The sequence below is a fragment of the Lampris incognitus genome, chromosome 4, assembly GCF_029633865.1.
Source record: "Lampris incognitus isolate fLamInc1 chromosome 4, fLamInc1.hap2, whole genome shotgun sequence".
In the NCBI taxonomy this organism is placed as follows: Eukaryota; Metazoa; Chordata; class Actinopteri; order Lampriformes; family Lampridae; genus Lampris; species Lampris incognitus.
Genome location: NC_079214.1, coordinates 39,419,530 through 39,438,170, shown reverse-complemented (window position 1 = coordinate 39,438,170; position 18,641 = coordinate 39,419,530). Strand labels below are relative to the sequence as shown.

At 43.1% G+C, this 18,641-nt stretch overlaps 1 protein-coding gene across 2 annotated transcripts in view; it reads left to right on the top strand.

Annotated features, from left to right (window-relative positions):
- itfg1 (integrin alpha FG-GAP repeat containing 1) overlaps window positions 1–18,641 on the top strand; it is a 293,844-nt gene that overhangs the window by 254,520 nt on the left and 20,683 nt on the right. The window contains exon 15 of one of the 2 annotated variants that reach the window (XM_056278336.1): window positions 821–1,215. The exons of the other annotated variant lie outside the window; for it this stretch is intronic. Within the exon in view, the coding sequence (XP_056134311.1) occupies window positions 821–1,065 (245 nt within the window). The 3' untranslated portion in view covers window positions 1,066–1,215. Of the gene's footprint in view, window positions 1–820; window positions 1,216–18,641 lie in introns of those variants that run through there. 2 annotated transcript variants of the gene reach the window in all.

Sequence of the window (18,641 nt, the reverse complement as noted above, 5' to 3'; positions counted from 1 at the left end):
AGGTATGAAACTCTCCAACTCTCAAAGGAAAAGGGAGGTATGGGTTTACCAAATCTAAAAGAATATTTCAAAGCTGCCCAGCTGAGATATGCTGTTGACTGGTGTAGGCAAGATTACATGGCCAAGTGGAAAGTCATGGAAAGGGAATATGGTGGGTACCCTATCCAGAATATTTTAGGGGATAAAGAAGTATACAAGAAAACAAAAACCCACATGGATTCAGTCACAAAAGGGGAGATGGAGAGTTTTCAGGGTATGAAAGACAAGTTTGATTTGGAGAATCATGACTTCTTTAGATATTTACAATTAAGGGATTATTACAACAAACGTATCAGGAGAGGACCCTCCATGGAGGTGAACAGTGTGATTCAAATTATAATCAACGCATATAAAGGGAGAAAATCTAGGACTATATCTGTACTATATCAAGCTCTCACAACTAATAAACACTCAACTACATATATAAAAGAAAAATGGGAATTAGAATTTGGCACAGAAATTACAGAGGAGGACTGGCAGAATATGTGGAAAGTTCATCAATCCTCCTCTAGTTCGCGGATATGGAGGGAATTCTCCTGGAAAAATCTGATACGTTTTTTTATTACACCAAAAATCAAAAATAGATACTCCAGCACCAAACTCTCATGCTGGAGGAAATGTGGAACAGAGGATGTAGACCACTCGCATATATTTTGGAAATGTAATAAGCTAGCGATGTTTTGGGAGATGGTTCATGATGTAATACAAAAGGTACTTGGATATGACTTCCCTAAGAGCTATATGACCCTCTATTTCTGTAATTTTAAAAACGACGATATAGGGCCAAGTGATAGATGTTTGGTTAAGATACTGCTGATTGCGGCTAAGAAGGCAATCACAAGAAAATGGTGCCAGGTGGACGCCCCCACACAAGGACAATGGATGGAAATAGTGGAAGACATTCATACAATGGAAAAACTGACTCATCGATTGAGACTTGCAGTACCTCGGATGGAAGACCAGTGGAAGAAATGGACATGGTTTAAGGAGCAAACACACGACAACATAATTCATGACAACACTTAAGACTGGAAAGTTAGACCCACAGGAAGCTCATGTAGTTCATTTTTTTGTGTGTTTTTTTGTTTGTTTGTTTTGAGTTGCCCTGTTGGGCTTGTGTGCAAGTAAATGTAGATAATTCAATTTTTACTTCTGAATATGGATGCCATGTTTGTATTGACCTAAAAACTTCAATAAAAACTAAAGTGATAAAAAAAAAAATTTTCAAACTAGATCTGGAACAACAAGCATCCTAAGCTCAGACTTTCCCAGTTACATTTACCATATGATAGAGGTGGATTAAAATTTATCAAACCTTATATGGTACTATCGGTCAGCTCAAATTAGAGCTGGAATGTTTTACTTTGTGAAGGACCACCCCCCAACTTGAGTCTCAATGGAATCCCGATTAATTAATATTCCTCTAAACTTATATTTGTACTCGGCAGTTAAGGGCAAGCTAATCAAACAGACCAAAAATCCCTTTCTTAAAAATACATTAATGATTTGGCATAGTGTTCTTACGTATTTGGGAGAGACTACACGATTATCTCAGTTTACTCCAATCTTTGGTCATGATGATTTCTGACCAGGAAGAGCGGACCCAGGATTTAAGACTTGGGCAGCTCAGGGTATAGCTAAGGTATCTGACCTCTATAATGGCAATGATTTCATGTCATTTGAAGAACTTAAGGTCACATATGGAATTCCTTCAAATCACTTTTTTTAAATATCTTCAATTGCGAAGTTTTATATTGGCTAAGCAGTGTAGTAGTTTGAAACTTCCCCCTCTATCTACCCTAGAAGACCTTATTCTGAAACCTTTAGATTCTAGGGGGCAGGTGTCCTTATTAAAAAATGTGTTTGTAAGAGCAAAGAGTTTTCACACAATATATTACAAGTGTGGAGAACAGATTTGCAAGAGATTTTTTTTTCTAGACTTATTTCTGATTTTTCCCTTTTTCTCCCAATTTAGTGGCCAATCGATCCCTATTTTAGTTCAAACACCCACCCCCGTACTGCATGCGTTCGTCAACTGCATCTCTCCGGCCAGCAATCTCGAAGGAGACACCTCGTGTGGCAAGGCGAATCCAGGCCGAACCACTGCTTTTTCCAACACACAGAGATGCATTCATGTGACGAACACAAGCTGACACCGCCCCCCTCCCGAAGACAGCGTTGCCAATTATTGCTGCTTCATCGAGTACGGCCATAGTCGGATCTGACGAGACCGGGGCGCGAACCCCGGTCCCCAGTGGGCAACTGCATTGACACAAAGCCGATGCTTAGACCGCTACACCACCGCGGACCCCATTTGCAAGAGAATTTAATGGCGGAAGAATGGTCATAAACATGCTCTTTAGTTCAAACAAAATAATTCAATAAAAAAATGTTTTTAAAAAAACTGTGGAGAAAACACTATAGAGATATTTTTAATTGTGTAAAGAGTGATGAATTTAATGTTCGTGATGTCTCTAACAATGATGATGTGGTTGTTAGACCTGATGAACTGTGCTATGCCATTGAGAAATTGTCAGTGAACAAAGCATGTGTGCTTGAGCAAATAACAGCAGAACATCTGAAGTATGCCAGCCATAGAATCTCAGTGTTACTTGCTATGTGTTTTTCTGGATTGTTATTGCATGACATCCTACCTGACTCTATGTTGTCTGTCTTACTAGTGCCAGTAATCAAAGACAAAACTGGTAAAATATCTAATATAGAAAATTATAGGCCAGTTGCTCTGGCTAGCATAGTTTCCAAAGTATTAGAACAAATTCTCTTGGATAGGCTTCAGCTATCAACTACTGACAATCAATTTGGTTTTAAAAATAAACGGCACAGATTTGTGCATATATGCACTGAAGGTAGTTGTTAATAAGTATCGTAGGCATAACACTACAGTATATATGTGTTTCCTGGATGCATCAAAATCTTTGGACCGAGTTAATTATGATAAATTGTTTGTTAAACTGCAAGAGCGAGGGTTCCCCTCTTATTTGATAAGAATCTTGGGTAACACTTTAGTATGGGGAACATAAAAAAACTTAATTACTAGTGAATTAGTAATGATCAAGATGTCACTTTAGTATGGGGAACATATTCTAAGTAACAAAAACTTAATTTACAGTAATTTAACACTATTAACACTTGTAGTTTTGTGTTTTGTTATGTAAGAACAGACCATATTCATTAAGTGTTAGTAAGGGAGAATAACTCTTCTTGTGGTACTACCACCTTATAAAGTCCATACTAAGCAAAGCATATTGAGATGGTACTACTAATAAGCAATAATTCTGAGGTTATAGAGGGAAAACTCATAGTTAATGGCTTACTGGTTGTATAATAAGGCCATGCAGAATAAGGCATTAATGAGTACATAATAATGACCAATTAAGAGCCAATATGTTGCTAATTTGCATGCTAATAAGCACCTAATTAATGGTGACTACGTTCCCCATACTAAAGTGTTACCGAATCTTGCATTGTTGGTATTCACATCAAACCATGCAAGTTAGATGGGGTAAGGCTATACTAGTTGAGCCGTTCCTAACTCAAGTCAAGCGGTATCCCAGTCTGTTATACTGGTTTAAGTGTCAAAGTAAGTCAGAAAAGGCATCCAGACTTTCTTGAACTTGTCCCTGTTACCCCTTAAGGTAAATTTTTATCTTTTCCAATTTGAGATGAAACATAATATCCCTGATCCATCTGACATGGGATGGGGGTCTTGAGCTCTTCCAATTTAAGAGTATTGGGCGCCGAGCTAATAATGTAGTAAAGACCACCAATTTATACATGTTAGATGGCCAGTCACAGTCTTCCGGTCTCACACCCAGTATGGCAATTAAAGGATGCGGATCAATAGCTGTACTAAAAATTCCGCTTGAGGATTTAAATATTGCTGGCTAAAATGTATGTAGATCAGGGTATGTCCAGACATATACAGCAAGGTAGCTGGTGCATGTTTACATCCGTCACAAGTGGTGTTAAATTTTTCTACCAATTGATTGAATGAAGCAAATATCCCATCAAAATATAAATTCTTTATAAATCGAATTCCATTCCCATGCCTTGCTCGAAAAGCCATACCTAACTTGGCAGCGGTAAAGAGGTGGTTTGACATAATGGGTGTTATTAAGGAAGCTTTTTGCAGACCCAGTGTTTTCCTAACTTGAGTCCATATTCTGATTGTATGAGCTGTAACCGGATTTTTGTGTGGTGTGCCAATTACCATTGGTAATGGGGAAGTGACTAGGGAATGAATAAGAAGATCATGGGATTCTATCTTTGCCCACTCAGGTGTGTGCTCAAGCAAGCTGCTTTGAACATGCGTGAAAACCTTCTGGATATTACTAGCCCAATAGTAGTAAAGAAGATTGGGCATAGCCATCCCTCCCAGTGCTTTGAGATGTTGTAGGAAGTCCTTATGTATCCGGGGCTGTCTGCCATCCCAGATAAAGTTAGAGTACATCCTCTCAAGAAAGCTAAACTGTTTTTTTCGGAATGAATATAGGAATGTGCTGAAAAAGATACAGGAACTTCAAGACAATATTAATTTTGAGCAGGCTAATGCGCCCAGCCATTGATAATTGTAATGTGCACCAGCGCTCCATATCTTGTTTGCATTTGTCAGTTAAAGGGGAGAAGTTTAGTTTGTGTAAAATCTGAAAGGAGCGAGGAACCATAATCCCTAAATATCTGAAATTTGAGATCACTCCACTGAAGGGGAACATAGAGGCAGAGAGGACAGGGGGCCTTTTGATTAGACCAACTGCAACAGGGAAGACATTTTTCATGTGGCATGAGGTTTTGGTCCTGATGGACCTTAGCCTCTTGCCAGGCAGAGCCTCAAAAAGGTGGTGACCTGGGTGGGAGGGTTCAGCAACAATCTTCCCTGCCCGCCTCAAGGTCCTGGAGGTGTGCAGATCCTTGAGAGATGGGAGGCGGCAGCCGATCACCTTCTCCACCAAGTGAATGATGCGCTGCAGCATGCCCTGGTCCCTGGCGGTCGCAGTAGTGTACCAGATGGTGATGGAGGAGGATATGATGGACTCAGTGATGGAGGTGTAGAAATTCACCATCACTTTCTGTAGCAGGTTGAATTTCTTCAGCTGCCGCACAAAGTACATCCTCTGCTGTGCTTTATTGATGAAGGAGCTGATGTTTAGCTCCCACCTGAGGTCCTGAGCGATGGTGGTGCCCAAGAAATGGAATGACTCCACAGTGGTAACTGGGTAGTCAAGGGGGGGGGGGCACAGGGCTGGGCTTCTCCTAAAGTCCACCACCTTCTCCACTGTGTCCAGAGGTGTTTAGATCCAGGTTGCACCAGGAAACCAAAAGGTCAACCTCCCATCTGTAAGCAGACTCATCACCCTCAGATATGAGTCTGATGACAGTGGCATCCTCTGCAAACTTCAGGAGCTTGACAGATTGAAATCTGGAGGTGCAGTCATTGGTGACAAGTTAGAAGCACAGCAGAGACAGCATGCAACCTTGGGGTGCACCGGTGCTGATGATCTGAGGGTCCAAGACACGCTTCCATTCTTCACATGCTGACTCCTGTTGGTCAAGAAGTCAGTGATCCATCTGTAGGTGGAGTGAGGCACATGGAGCTGGGAGAGTTTGTCCTGGAGGAGAGCAAGGCTGGTTGTATTGAATGCAGAGCTGAAGTCTACAAACAGGATCCTGGTGTAGGTACCAGGAGAGTCCAGGTGAGGGAGGATGAAGTGAAAAGCCATGTTGACTGCGTCATCTGTTGACCTGTTGGCTGTGTTTGCGAACTGTAGTGGATCCAGGCAGGGGGTGGTGATAGACTTGAGGTGGGACAGCACAAGGGGTTCAAAAGTCTCCATTACTACAGAGGTCAGAGTGACAGTTTTGTAGTCATTTAGGCCTGTGATCCTTGTCTTTTGGGGGTCAGGGATAATGGTGGAGGCTTTGAGGCAGGCTTGAATCCTGCAGTCCTCCAGGGAGGTGTTAAAAATGTATGTGAACACTGGCGACAGCTGATCTGCACAGTGTTGAAGGGGAAACAGCATCGGGTCCAAGCTGCTTTGCAGGGGGTTCTGTCTTTGAACAGCCTGTTAACATCCTGGATCAAGAGACAAGGTGTGGTGGAGGAGGGGGTACTGGGGATGGGAGTTGGGTGTAGATGTTGGTAATGGAAATGGGTATCTTGGGGGGGGGGGGTGTTGGATGAAGCTGTTGGAGTACAGGGGCTGATGGCAGGGTGATTGGGAGATACAGTCTAGGCTGACCCCTTTGTCCAGCAGTAGAACTCATTAAAACCATTAGGGTTTGTAGTTAGTGATCTTTTTCAGCCCTTTTCAGACTGAGGCAGAATCGTTGGCTGAGAAGTGCTGTTCCATCTTCTCTGAATACTTCCGTTTGGCCTCATTCACTGCCTTGCCAGTTGTGTATATTGCCACTGTAAACCCCTCCTTGTCCCCCGCTACAAAATGCCCCTTCTTTTCTAAATGAAGACATCTGAATTTGGCTAAAAGCCAGGGCTTGTCATATTATAACACACCCTGGTGTGTGCTGGTATACAGCTTTCTTCAGAGAAGCTGATATATGACACAGCCTCTGTGAACTCATCTTAAACATCTCCCAATCTGTGCTGTCCAGGCATACACACAGATCCTCTGCTGCTTCACTGCTCTGCTTTATGGTTTTCTTCATAACCAGTTTAGACAGTTCAACTTTCTGCATGTATGTGGGGATCAGGTGAACCAAAACATGGTCTGAGTTTTCCAGTGCAGCGCGGGGAACAGCGCAATATGCATTGTGGGTGGTGGTGTAGCAGTAGTCCAGAGTGTTACCCTGTCTGGTCAGACATTTAATAAACTGCCTGTGTTTTGAGAGTTTGTGACTAATGTTCCCTTTATTAAAGTCGCTGAGGACTATTAACAGGGGAGTCCGGGTTCTTTCGCTCCACATCCAGTATCTGATCAGGGAGCAGCCACTGTGCTTTCCTGCACATTAGCTTGTGGTGGAATGTAAACACTGACCAGAATGAATGATGTGAACTCACGGGGGAGTAGCGGGGTTTGCAGTCAATGATGAATTACTCCAGATCAGGGGAACATGTCCGCAGAATCACTGTTACGCCCCTGCACCAGCCATTATTAATGTAAAAGCAGATCCCTCCACCCTTAGCCTTGCCCATCAGATACATTTTGCGATCGGCGTGGAAAAGTCGGAAGCTGGGCAGCTGCAGCGCGGACTCCAGTATAATTCCACTCAGCCACAACTCAGTGAAGCGCAAAGCTGAGGATAGAGAGAAGTTTTTTTTTCCTCCACCATCAGCAGCAGTTCCTCCAATTTATTGCACAGTGATCGCACATTGGAGCGAAATATCGCCAGGCAGTGCCAGGCGTAAACCTCTCTTCCGATAACGCACAAACACTCCGGGTGCTTTCCTCCCCTGCGTCTCAACCCTCATGCAAGGGCCACAGGTTCTTTAACAAAAATATCCGATAATTCCACGGCAGGAGTAGGAAAAGTTGGGAATAAATCCAGAGGAGTAGATAAGCAGATGAATTGATAACGACATAGAGAAAGGCTGGTAGACAGTCTGAATTAGATTATGCTTCTGTTGGACCTCGTTGATCTTATGTTGTGGGAATGGGCATAGAGTTGAGCTAGGTGAGAACAAGATACACAGGCTCCCTAGGGTTAGTGATATGTATAATTTTCTTTGTGTGTGTGTGGGGGGGGGGCACATGCGCTATGTATTCATTCAAAGTAGGACCTCATAGATCACATTATCCCCGAATTGTTATTTCCTTGGCGGTACAAGACAACTGTAAGTGCCTGGATTCCACACTGCCTAAACTAATCTTGAAATGGCTGTAGATGCTTCATCAAGATGTGTGCCAACTGTGGAAAATATTTATCCTGCCCACCTAATATCAAGTTCCGTCATCATTTGCACATTCTACTAATTCAGTCTCAACACTTAAAAAAAAATCATAAATTCTTTAAGTAACTTGTTTCCTTCCCTTTTCCTCCCTTTTGTCTGACTTTAACTTCTCCTCATGGCTGAGGTGACATTACCTGCTGATATAAAGTAGAGAGCTTGGCTTTCACCTAGTTCTGCCCAGCCAGTCTGTTGCTCAGACAGAGCAAGCAGTCCTCGTATGACTCAGGCTGTCTACTTGGCATTCGCCGGCATGGAGAATTTTCAGAATCCCCAGACATGAATATATTCTTGGGTTGCCATGTTTAATAAATAGACTCCAAGTATTTATCACCAGTGGGGCTGGGCATATTTCTGCTTTAAGGCAGCACACTGAGTTATTTTACTAGTGTATGTATGAATGGAGGTGGGAGAAAAAGAAAAGTGTGTGTGGGGGGGGGCTAGAGGCTTTGCCTGTGCAACTCCCCAGACCCCTCATTTAACAGCAGCAAAGTGTTGCCAGGGAGCAGGCCAGCCCGTGGGCGTGCATGTGTGTGAGTGTGTGTGTTGCATGTCTGTCTGTCTGAGTGTGAGCGTATACATGTGCGTGTGTGCATGTGCATGCACGTATGTCTGTTTGTGTGTCTGTTTTGTGATTTAAAGTGTATTTATTTTGCAGCTTGAAGACCAGGGAACAACCACAAAGACTGTCAGAAATGACCAATGATGGAGCATGTGCCCACACACACACACGCACACACTCTGGGTCTTTTCCACCGGGGCCCAACGATCTTCACTTACCCTTCACCCTTCTGAAAGAGCGAGCAAAAGAGACAGTGCATAGCATGGAAGGGGGATTAAAATCAGGGTGGAGGAAGAAAAAAGGAGTCATTATACAAATAAATGGACAGAATGAAAAGAAGGAAAGGTGGCACAGAGAGAGAGCTTGGTTGAGGGACAGAGAGAACAGAGCTTGTAAGTAGTGATTAAATGGTGTAGAATGGAAAATAGGCTGGAGACAAAGAGAGCAAGAGAGAGAGACACATTGTGTTAGAGAAAGAGAGAGATGAATGATGAGGTTGAGGAGAAAGAAGTGGGTCGGTGGCTGGGCAGGAGGTGGAGGGTTTGGATAGAATCAGGTGAGGGGGAAGTAGAGAGATAGATGAAGTGGAGAGAGGAGCGGAGATGGAGTCTGTCTGATTTGGTTCAGTGCCAGGGAGAGGGATAAGCTTGGGACACGGTGCTGACATGAGCTGTTCTGGTCTGTCACACACACACACACACACACACACACACACACACACACACACACACTTACACACTCTTCTGCTGGACGCTGTGGTGCAGAAATAGGGCTCTTAATTACGTATATGATACAGGTAACATTAGCGCCTTGACATGCACACATGTACATGCACACTGAGAGACATGTAATCTAGTGATAACGCACAGAGCTTCTCTTCCTGCCAATGGTCAAAAGCAACACTGGCCCTGTTTAGACCTGGCATTAACATGTGTCTTGGGTGATCTGATCACAAGTGGACAGCTCTAAGAAAGGTGTAAATAAACCCAATGTGTCCTCAATGCATCATGAGATCCAATCGCTCAGGCCACATTCGGAGGTGGCTTGAGACGCATTTGTCCACATCGCATTTGAAGGACCGCCTAGTCAACTGACATCCTCTGCGTAAGTAATACAAATAATATCCAAAAGTAAAAAATATCCTTAGTGATTCTGTCAGTCGCAGCTGAACTGTCAGAGGTGATGGACCAAATGCAAACAACTGCAGGTAGGCTATAAAGCAGCAGTTTAGTGAATAAAAACACAGGCGCTCTCTACTTGATGCTTGTTTTACCAAAGCCTCCTCTGGGTTTAGTTTTTTTTTTTTTTTTTTTACCTCGTCTAATTTCTGACACACAGGCCCACAACTGTGGAAGAGCTCTGCCCGCTTACACATTCAAGTTCAACAGGTTCAAGTTCATTTATCAGCCCCTCTCGAACCTGCTAAAATAATTAAATAATCTGAGCCTGAACCGACGTGATCAGGTCGAGGCTGACAGGGTTCGGGTTGAGAATTACGAACTTTAGTGTTCAGACATTTACATTTTCCCACATAGAAACTTTTAAGAATGAGTTTCAACTTTCGCTGTGTATTTTGAGCACAAAAAGCAAGAAGGCAAACAGTCGTAGCCTGACGCTCCTAATTCACTCAATTTAATTTTCTTCATCAGATCATTTGTCTCTATCTGGCACATTTGCTGTGTCCATGCCACTGTAATAATGTGAAACTATTTACCCACAATAGGCTATTTCTGAAATGCAATATATCAGGTCAGGGGTCTTAAGGCTCTCACACATCATCGTCATCTACATCATCATCAGAATAATATTTATTTACACAGCACTTTTTAAAAACCTGTTATGGGATGATTTATTGTATTTCTTTAAGAGCACTTCAAATTTTGTATGAAAACATACTTTTATAGAATAATTGACTGATAATTTACAGAGATGAAATTTATCATACTAATTGATGGCACATTAAAGTGAGGCTCGATTGAACAAAGATGTCTCATTTTGTTTAATGCCTGTTGCTTCAACTCCTCTCTCCTTATGTTTCTGTAGGTGTTTACTTGTTTACGTGATTGTGGCACGTCTATGCCACGGGGAGGGTTCGAGATGAAGGTTGACATGGTTTTAGGCAATTAACACAGGCTTTATTTAATAATGTCTTTCATTTGTTCACTCGCACGGGCCTGTGTGCTCTGGTGCCAGAGCTGTTTCCTCACTCTCTTCTTTCAGAGTATGTGGCTCCCATTTTCTCCCTCTCTTCAGCCCTGTGTTTTGCCTGTGTCTCCCTGTGTGTCAGTCAGTCAGCCCAGGACCCAGCTTCACTGCAGTATATAAGGGACAGGTTGTTAGTTTGATACACTGAGGCTGATCAGTCAGCCTCCCTATTGCTTCTACTCTGTCGCGAGCCATGCTCCCTCTCTCTGCTTGCAACCGAGGCTAAATCGCAAACCCCTACCACTGACGTACGTGTTTATTTGCATATAGAGCAGGGAAGTGAAAGCCGATCACAAGTGGTCACTCAAGACGCATGTGGACATGCATTCTAATGCCAGGTGTGAACAGACGTACTTAGAGCTTTCCACTTGTGATCGGATCACCCCAAGATGCATGTTAATACCATGTCTAAACAGGGCCACTGACACATGATCTCACTCTTTATCTTTCTCTCCCTGCGTAGGTGTGAATGGCAGTCTGTGTAGGAGTACAGGTCAGGTGTTTTACCTCAGAGACTCTGTATATTTGCCTCTTATACAACACAGATAGTTCCAGATCAAAACATTTTCAAACCAATGGTCATCTCAACAACCAGCGTGTACTTGACTCCACTTGGAACTTCTCATGTTCTAAAATGAAGATCTATAGTTGTGAATGGAAATTAATTGGAAATACATCTCCAAAGTATGTGTGGTTGCATGTTTCCGGGGAGGGGGTTGCCAGAGAGGGGTAGGAGAGGTAGGGTGTGGGTGTGTGTGTGCGTGTGCGTGTGTGTGTGTGTGTGTGCGTATGTGCGTTCGTGTGCGTGCCTTACTAAACAGGGTGGATGAATGAGCCTGAGCTGTGATTCTGACACCACACCTCATTATCAGCAAACTCCTACTGAGGTTTGTGTGGTATTTTGTGTGTGTGTTTTGGGGGGGAATGAAGGTAGCACAGAGACAGGGTGGCTAGAGGGGAGGGAGGGACAAATGAGCCAACATATGAGGATGGAAAAGAGAGAGAGAGGAGGGCAAAGAGGGTCAGAAGGAGATTGAGAGAGGTATCAGGGGGCAGTTTGAAAAGAATAGAATTATTTATTTGAGATATTGTGTCTCTCTCTGTCTGTCTGTAGGGAAATATAAGAAGGCAGAGCCAAGCTGGAAACACTCATCCCTAGCTCTTAGACTTGTAAATCATGTATTTCTAAATTACCAGTAAATGCCATAGAAATTGTGTTATAAGGGCTTCTCCTGAAATGAGCTACATGGCGCTTATTGTCCTATTTTGTCAGCAAGCTCCAAAAAAAGAATAAATGAATAAGTTTGTAATGCAGGCATCCAGAAACACTTTGAAGAGCACAGTGAAGCCAGCTCACACTTTTTCCAGATGATCCCAGTGTATCTGCGCTGCCAAGGATTTAATGATTTGAGAGGGAATACAGGGTATAGGAGGTTCGTGTGAGATGGGGGAGGAGAGTGGCGAGAGGGCAACACGCTAGAGAGATGATAGGGAGGAGAGTCATAACAGGACTAGATCAATATAGAGCTCTCTGCAGACTGTCCAATTAGGCTAATGAGTTCACCAGATTAGCAACGGCTGACTCACACTCTGTGGCACACACACACACATACAGTATGTAAACAAGCTTGCAGAAACACATATTCCACTGTAACAGCTTAACAGCTCCCCAACAAACACATCTCAAGAAACTCTAGGACTTAAAGGGTTGAGCAGACTCTGTTATCCAAACAGCTTGAATGGATTGGAAGTGGCGGGCTTGTTGAGGAGGGTCAGAGGAGATTGGGACATAGACACAGTTAAGTGCATCATTTTTTTATATCTTGTTTGTTTGGGTGGGGGGTTGCCAGTAGCCTTTTCTTTGGCCTTTATCACATAGGAAGGTGAAGATTGACTGGAAGGTCAGGCAATTATGAGTTCACCAACTTAGATTCGACCTTAGCACTTCCCCGTTCCTCCTCTCAACCAAGGACATCTGTTGGAGGCTTGCAGCAGCTCAGAACCTCTCATGACAGTAGTCAGTAATGTCTCAAACACATTACAGAAGAGGTTAGGTTGAGGTTTTACAGTAAGGGCCCTGATTAAGGTTATGGTCAGGGTTAACTGAAGCTTTCCATCGTGGCAATACCTTGACAAAAGTCCATGGTTGAAAGTGCAATGAGAAGGTGGACCTTATGTCCATCTATAGTTTGGTGGGTTAGTAGCAATTGAAAGATTAGGGTAAAGAGATAGGCATGTCATAAGTGTTCTAAGGTGGATTCAAAACCTAGGACTGTTCTCTCAAATCTGAACCACAATGCCTTATCTGTTAACCCAGCAGGAAAATCCTACACAAATGGTCTTGTTGACAACTGCCATGTATTACCCCTACACTCTACATAAAGTCTAAAGACATGCAGACATCTTGAAATTGTACTTAAACTTGCTTTTGTGCATGTTGATTTACTGCACTATTGCTGTTTACTCAAGGTAGTGGTTAATCTATTGAGTTTGTTCGAATGCTTATCAATGCCTCAGTCTGCCTGATATGCAGCCCGTTTTAATCAATAATGTCTGTTCAATATATGCCTTTAATTTGGCACTTAAAGGTCATTGTTGTCAAAACCATTTAGCTACCATGAGAACTGTAGTGGGAAGGGCAGACTCGCATACCTTAGGCCAAGGTGGAGCAGCGGAGTGTCGAGGATGGAGAGAAAAGTTGTGAGAGCAAGACAGGCATGGATTGGGGGGACAAATCCGAAAAGACTGTTTGGAAAAGGAAAAGATACCAGAAGAGATCAAATGACAAGGAGATTAGAGGGGAGAGAAGAGACTGAGATCAAATAAAGGGCAAACAAAGGAGTTGAGGGAAAAAGAAAATGTTTGTAAGGAAAGTGAAAAAGAGAAGCATGGTACTCCTAAAGGGAGACATGAAGAATTTTTATCGATCTGTGATGCCATGCTTTGCATCTCCTCTGTAAGTGTTTCAGCAACACAAAAGCAGATTAGGATAAGTGGTTTGGACAATGGATGGATGGAAATGCAGATTCTTTCAGACCATTAGCTTTGTTTACGTCTAAATGTTTAACAATTTTAAGCAAGGTTTTGAGAAGTTGATAAATATGCCTTGCACTCCCCTTACAATTTTTATTACCCAATACATTTAAATTTTATCTGCTAAATTCTACACTCACCGGCCACTTTATTAGGCACACCTGTCCAACTGGTCCTTAACACAAATTTCTAATCAGCCAATCACATGGCAGCAACTCAATGCATTTAGGCATGTAGACATGGTCAAGACAATCTGCTGCAGTTCAAACCGAGCATCAGAATGGGGAAGAAAGGTGATTTAAATGACTTTGAATGTGGCATGGTTGTTGGTGCCAGACGGGCTGGTCTGAGTATTTCAGAAACTGCTGATCTACTGGGATTTTCACGCACAACCATTTCTAGGGTTTACAGAGAATGGTCCGAAAAAGAGAAAATATCCAGTGAGCGGCAGTTCTGTGGGTGAAAATCCCTTGTTGATGCCAGAGGTCAGAGGAGAATGGCCAGACTGGTTCGAGCTGATAGAAAGGCAACAGTAACTCAAATAACCACTCATTACAACCGAGGTATGCAGAAGAGCATCTCTGAACGCACAACACGTCGAACCTTGAGGCAGATGGGCTACAGCAGCAGAAGACCACACCGGGTGCCACTCCCGTCAGCTAAGAACAGGAAACTGAGGCTACAATTCGCACAGGCTCACCAAAATTGGACAATAGAAGATTGGAAAAACGTTGCCTGGTCTGATGAGTCTCGATTTCTGCTGCGACATTCGGATGGTAGGGTCAGAATTTGGCATCAACAACATGAAAGCATGGATCCATCCTGCCTTGTATCAATGGTTCAGGCTGGTGGTTGTGGTGTAATGGTGTGGGGGATATTTTCTTGGCACACTTTGGGCCCCTTAGTACCAATTGAGCATTGTGTCAACGCCACAGCCTACCTGAGTATTGTTGCTGACCATGTCCATCCCTTTATGACCACAGTGTTCCCATCTTCTGATGGCTACTTCCAGCAGGATAACGCGCCATGTCATAAAGCTCGAATCATCTCAGACTGGTTTCTTGAACATGACAATGAGTTCACTGTACTCAAATGGCCTCCACAGTCACCAGATCTCAATCCAATAGAGCACCTTTGGGATGTGGTGGACCGGGAGATTCGCATCATGGATGTGCAGCTGATAAATCTGCAGCAACTGCGTGATGCTATCATGTCAATATGGACCAAACTCTCTGAGGAATGTTTCCAGTACCTTGTTGAATCTATGCCACAAAGGATTAAGACAGTTCTGAAGGCAAAAGGGGGTCCAACCCGGTACTAGCAAGGTGTACCAAATAAAGTGGCCAGTGAGTGTATGTATTAACTGTACACCAATCAGCCAAAACATTAAAACCACTGACAGGTGAGTGAATAACATTGATTATCTTGTTACAATAGCACCTATCAAGGGGTAGGATATATTAGCCAGCAAGTGAACAGTTGGTTCTTGAAGTTGATGTGTTGGAAGTAGGAAAATGGGCAAGCATAAAAATCTGAGCGAATTTGACAATGGCCAAATTGTGATGGCTAGACGACTGGGTCAGAGCATCTCCAAAACGGCAGGTTTGTGGGGTGTTCCCGGTATGCAGTGATCAGAACCTACCAAAACTGGTCCAGTGAAAGACAACCGGTGAACCGGCAACAGGGTCATAGGCGCCCAAGGCTCATTAATGTGCGTGGGGAGTGAAGGCTAGCCTGTCTGGTCCAATCCGGCAGAAGAGCTACTGTAGCTCAATTTGCTGAAACAGCTTGCTGCATGTGGGGCTGCATAGCCACAGACCAGTCAGAGTTCCCATGATTGACCCGGTCTACCACCGAAAGAACCTATAATGGGCACATGAGCATCAGAGCTGTGCCATGAAACAATGGAAGAAGGTAGCCTGGTCTGATGAATCACGTTTTCTTTTAGATCATGTGGACAACGGGTGTGTGTGTGTGTGTGTGTGTGTGTGTGTGTGTGTGTGTGTGTGTGTGTGTGTGGTTTACATTGGGAAGAGATGGCACCAGAATGCACTATGAGTAGAAGGCAAGCTGGTGGAGGCAGTGTGATGCTCTGGACAATGTTCTGCTGGGAAAACTTGGGTCCTGGCATTTATATGGACGTTACTTTGACACATACCACCTATTTAAATATTGTTGCAGTCTAGGTACACCTCTTCATGACAATGGTATTCCCTGATGACAGTGGCCTCTTTCAGCAGGATAATGTGCCCTGCCACACTGTAAAAATTGTTCAGGAATGTTTGAGGAACATGAGTTCAGGGTGTTACCTCGGCCTCCAAATTCCCCAGATCTCAATCTGATCGAGCATCTGTGGGATGTGCTGGAAGAACGAGCCCAATCCATGGAGGCCCCACCTCGCAAATTACAGGATTTAAAAGGATCTGCTGCTTACGTCTTCGTGCCAGATACCAAAGGACACCTTCAGAGGTCTTGTGGAGTTCATGCCTCAGCGGGTCAGAGCTGTTTTGGCGGCATGAGGGGGACCTACACAATATTAGGCAGGTGGTTTTATTTTCTATGTTACCTTGCTCTGTGTGTAATCTCCGGTTGTACATTATAATTCTGTTATTCCTGACAACTCTGCATTCAACACCTATTGCATGTCTGTCCATCCTGGAAAAGGGATCCCTCCTCTGCTGCTTTTCCTGAGGTTTCTCTCAGTTTATTTCCCAATAAGGTTTTTCTTGTGGAGTTTTTCCTCGTCCAATTCGAGGGTCTAAAGCAGGCCTGGGCAATTATTTTCCATGGAGGGCCACATTAGAATATATTTTTCCCATCATAGGCTAGAATCATGTTACAGAATGATGCATCCTTTGCATGAATGCGTTGCTGTATCTACTGTAAGTCATACCCAGATGTGTTGCTTATTTTACTTTTTTAACATGCACAGACATAAACCACATCCATGCTCTCCTTTTGGTAGGTATTTTCATTATTAAACATGCAACGAACTACACGGAGGGAAAAGTACACTGTGCATTCAGCACTACGGACAGAGCTCTTCTTAATGGGTATGCACAAAAACACGAGAGCACTCAACATTACATTTAAAACTGCTCAATCAGTATGAGGAGTGAGGTCTCTGATGGGCATTGATTAGAGCAGTAAAGTCAGGTATAGTTTCTGACGTCACTATGCAGGATTGCTAAGAGGTGAGAGTCAGTAAGCGATGATCTGTGCCTTGACTTGTCATATTTTATCACTGAAAATGTCTGTTCACATACATAGATTGACCCAAACAGTACAAACATCTTCTGAGCATGACTGATAATCTTTGGAAAGATTTTTCATCAAAAGATGCATAGAACCTCATAAGTGACATTGTTTTCCACATTGAAGGCGAAAGGAGAGGAAAGCAACAGCTTGATGTCAATAATGAAGGCAAAATTAGCCAACTGTGCTTTATCTTGCAGCTGAGGGAAATCCACATATTTTCCTTTCATTTGCAAAAACTCAACAATTTCCGACTTCAGGTCCCACACACTTTTAAGCACCTTCCCCAAACTCAGCCAACTTGTGTTTGTGTGGTAGGGGAGATCTGCATGACCCCACTCTCTCTTCCAACAGTGACACAAACTTCCTGTGGTTTAAAGATTTTGTTCTTATGAAGTTTACCACTTTAGTGACAGTATCCACAACATGGCTCATTTTCAGAACACATTTACAAAGCACCTCCTGATTAATAATGCAGTGCAGGAAAATAATTTTCTGATCTAGGTTCAGCTCAACTGCTTGATCTTGTATCCTTTTCAAAAGGCCAACTTTTTTTCCTGTGAAGTTTGGGCAGCCATCAGTGGTCACACTGGATAACTTTTCAAAACTCAGTCCCAGCTTTGCCACACACTTATTAAACTCCCCCAGTAAATCTTTCCCTGTGGCTGTGCTCTTCATTGACTGCACTGAAGCAAGCTCCTCTGTAATCTCAAAGTCTGGGGTTATTCTGTGTAAGAATATCAACAACTGCACTGTGTCATGTGCATCACTTCTCTAATCCAGGGCCAAGGAGAAATAGGTGAAATCTTTTACCTTGTCTTTCAACTGTTGTTCCATATTCTCTGTGATGTCCTCAACATGCTGTGTCACTGTTGGTCTTGACAGGGAAACATTTTCAAACAGCTCTTTCTTGTTGGAGCAAAGTATTGCTGCAGAGTCAATTAACCATTCTTTAATGAATTCGCCCTCAGCAAATGGCTTGCAATGTTTAGCAATTTTGTGAGACAGTACATAGCTAACTCTCACAATTCTGTTGTTTGCTGAATGCAGTTTTTTTTTTAAGTCCTTGCTGCTTTTGCCACTGAGAAAGCAACTCTTTCGAGGCAGTTGCCCTCTTCTCAGAAAACATATCCCTGTATTTCTCTGCTTGCTTTGTCTGGAAGTGTTGGGATACGTTGTAGTCTTTCAAGACTGCAATGTTCTCTTTGCACACTAAGCACACAGCTTTCTCTGATACCGCAATAAAGAAATACTTCGATGTCCACTCTTTCTGGAACACCCTACATTCATTGCCTACTTTTCTTTTTGAAATCTTTGAAAAACTAATTTTTGCACGATTTCTAGCTTGCTACTATTTGTAATTGTGTGTGTGTCAGCCTGTCAGTCAGTCTGCCCTCGTGCAGTTGTTATTCATAAGTCCTTTCAAAATAAATGTCCCACAAGTGGTGGGAGTTAAATTATTATACAAAGGCAAGTATTCATTGGACTTTTAATTAGAATAACAAATACATTTTTCAGAACTTTACCATGCAGATTCTTTATGTGATCTGAGCATGATTCCGCGGGCTACATTGAATGAGGTTGCTGCCGCATACGAACCCTGGGACGGCCTTTGCCCAGGCCTGG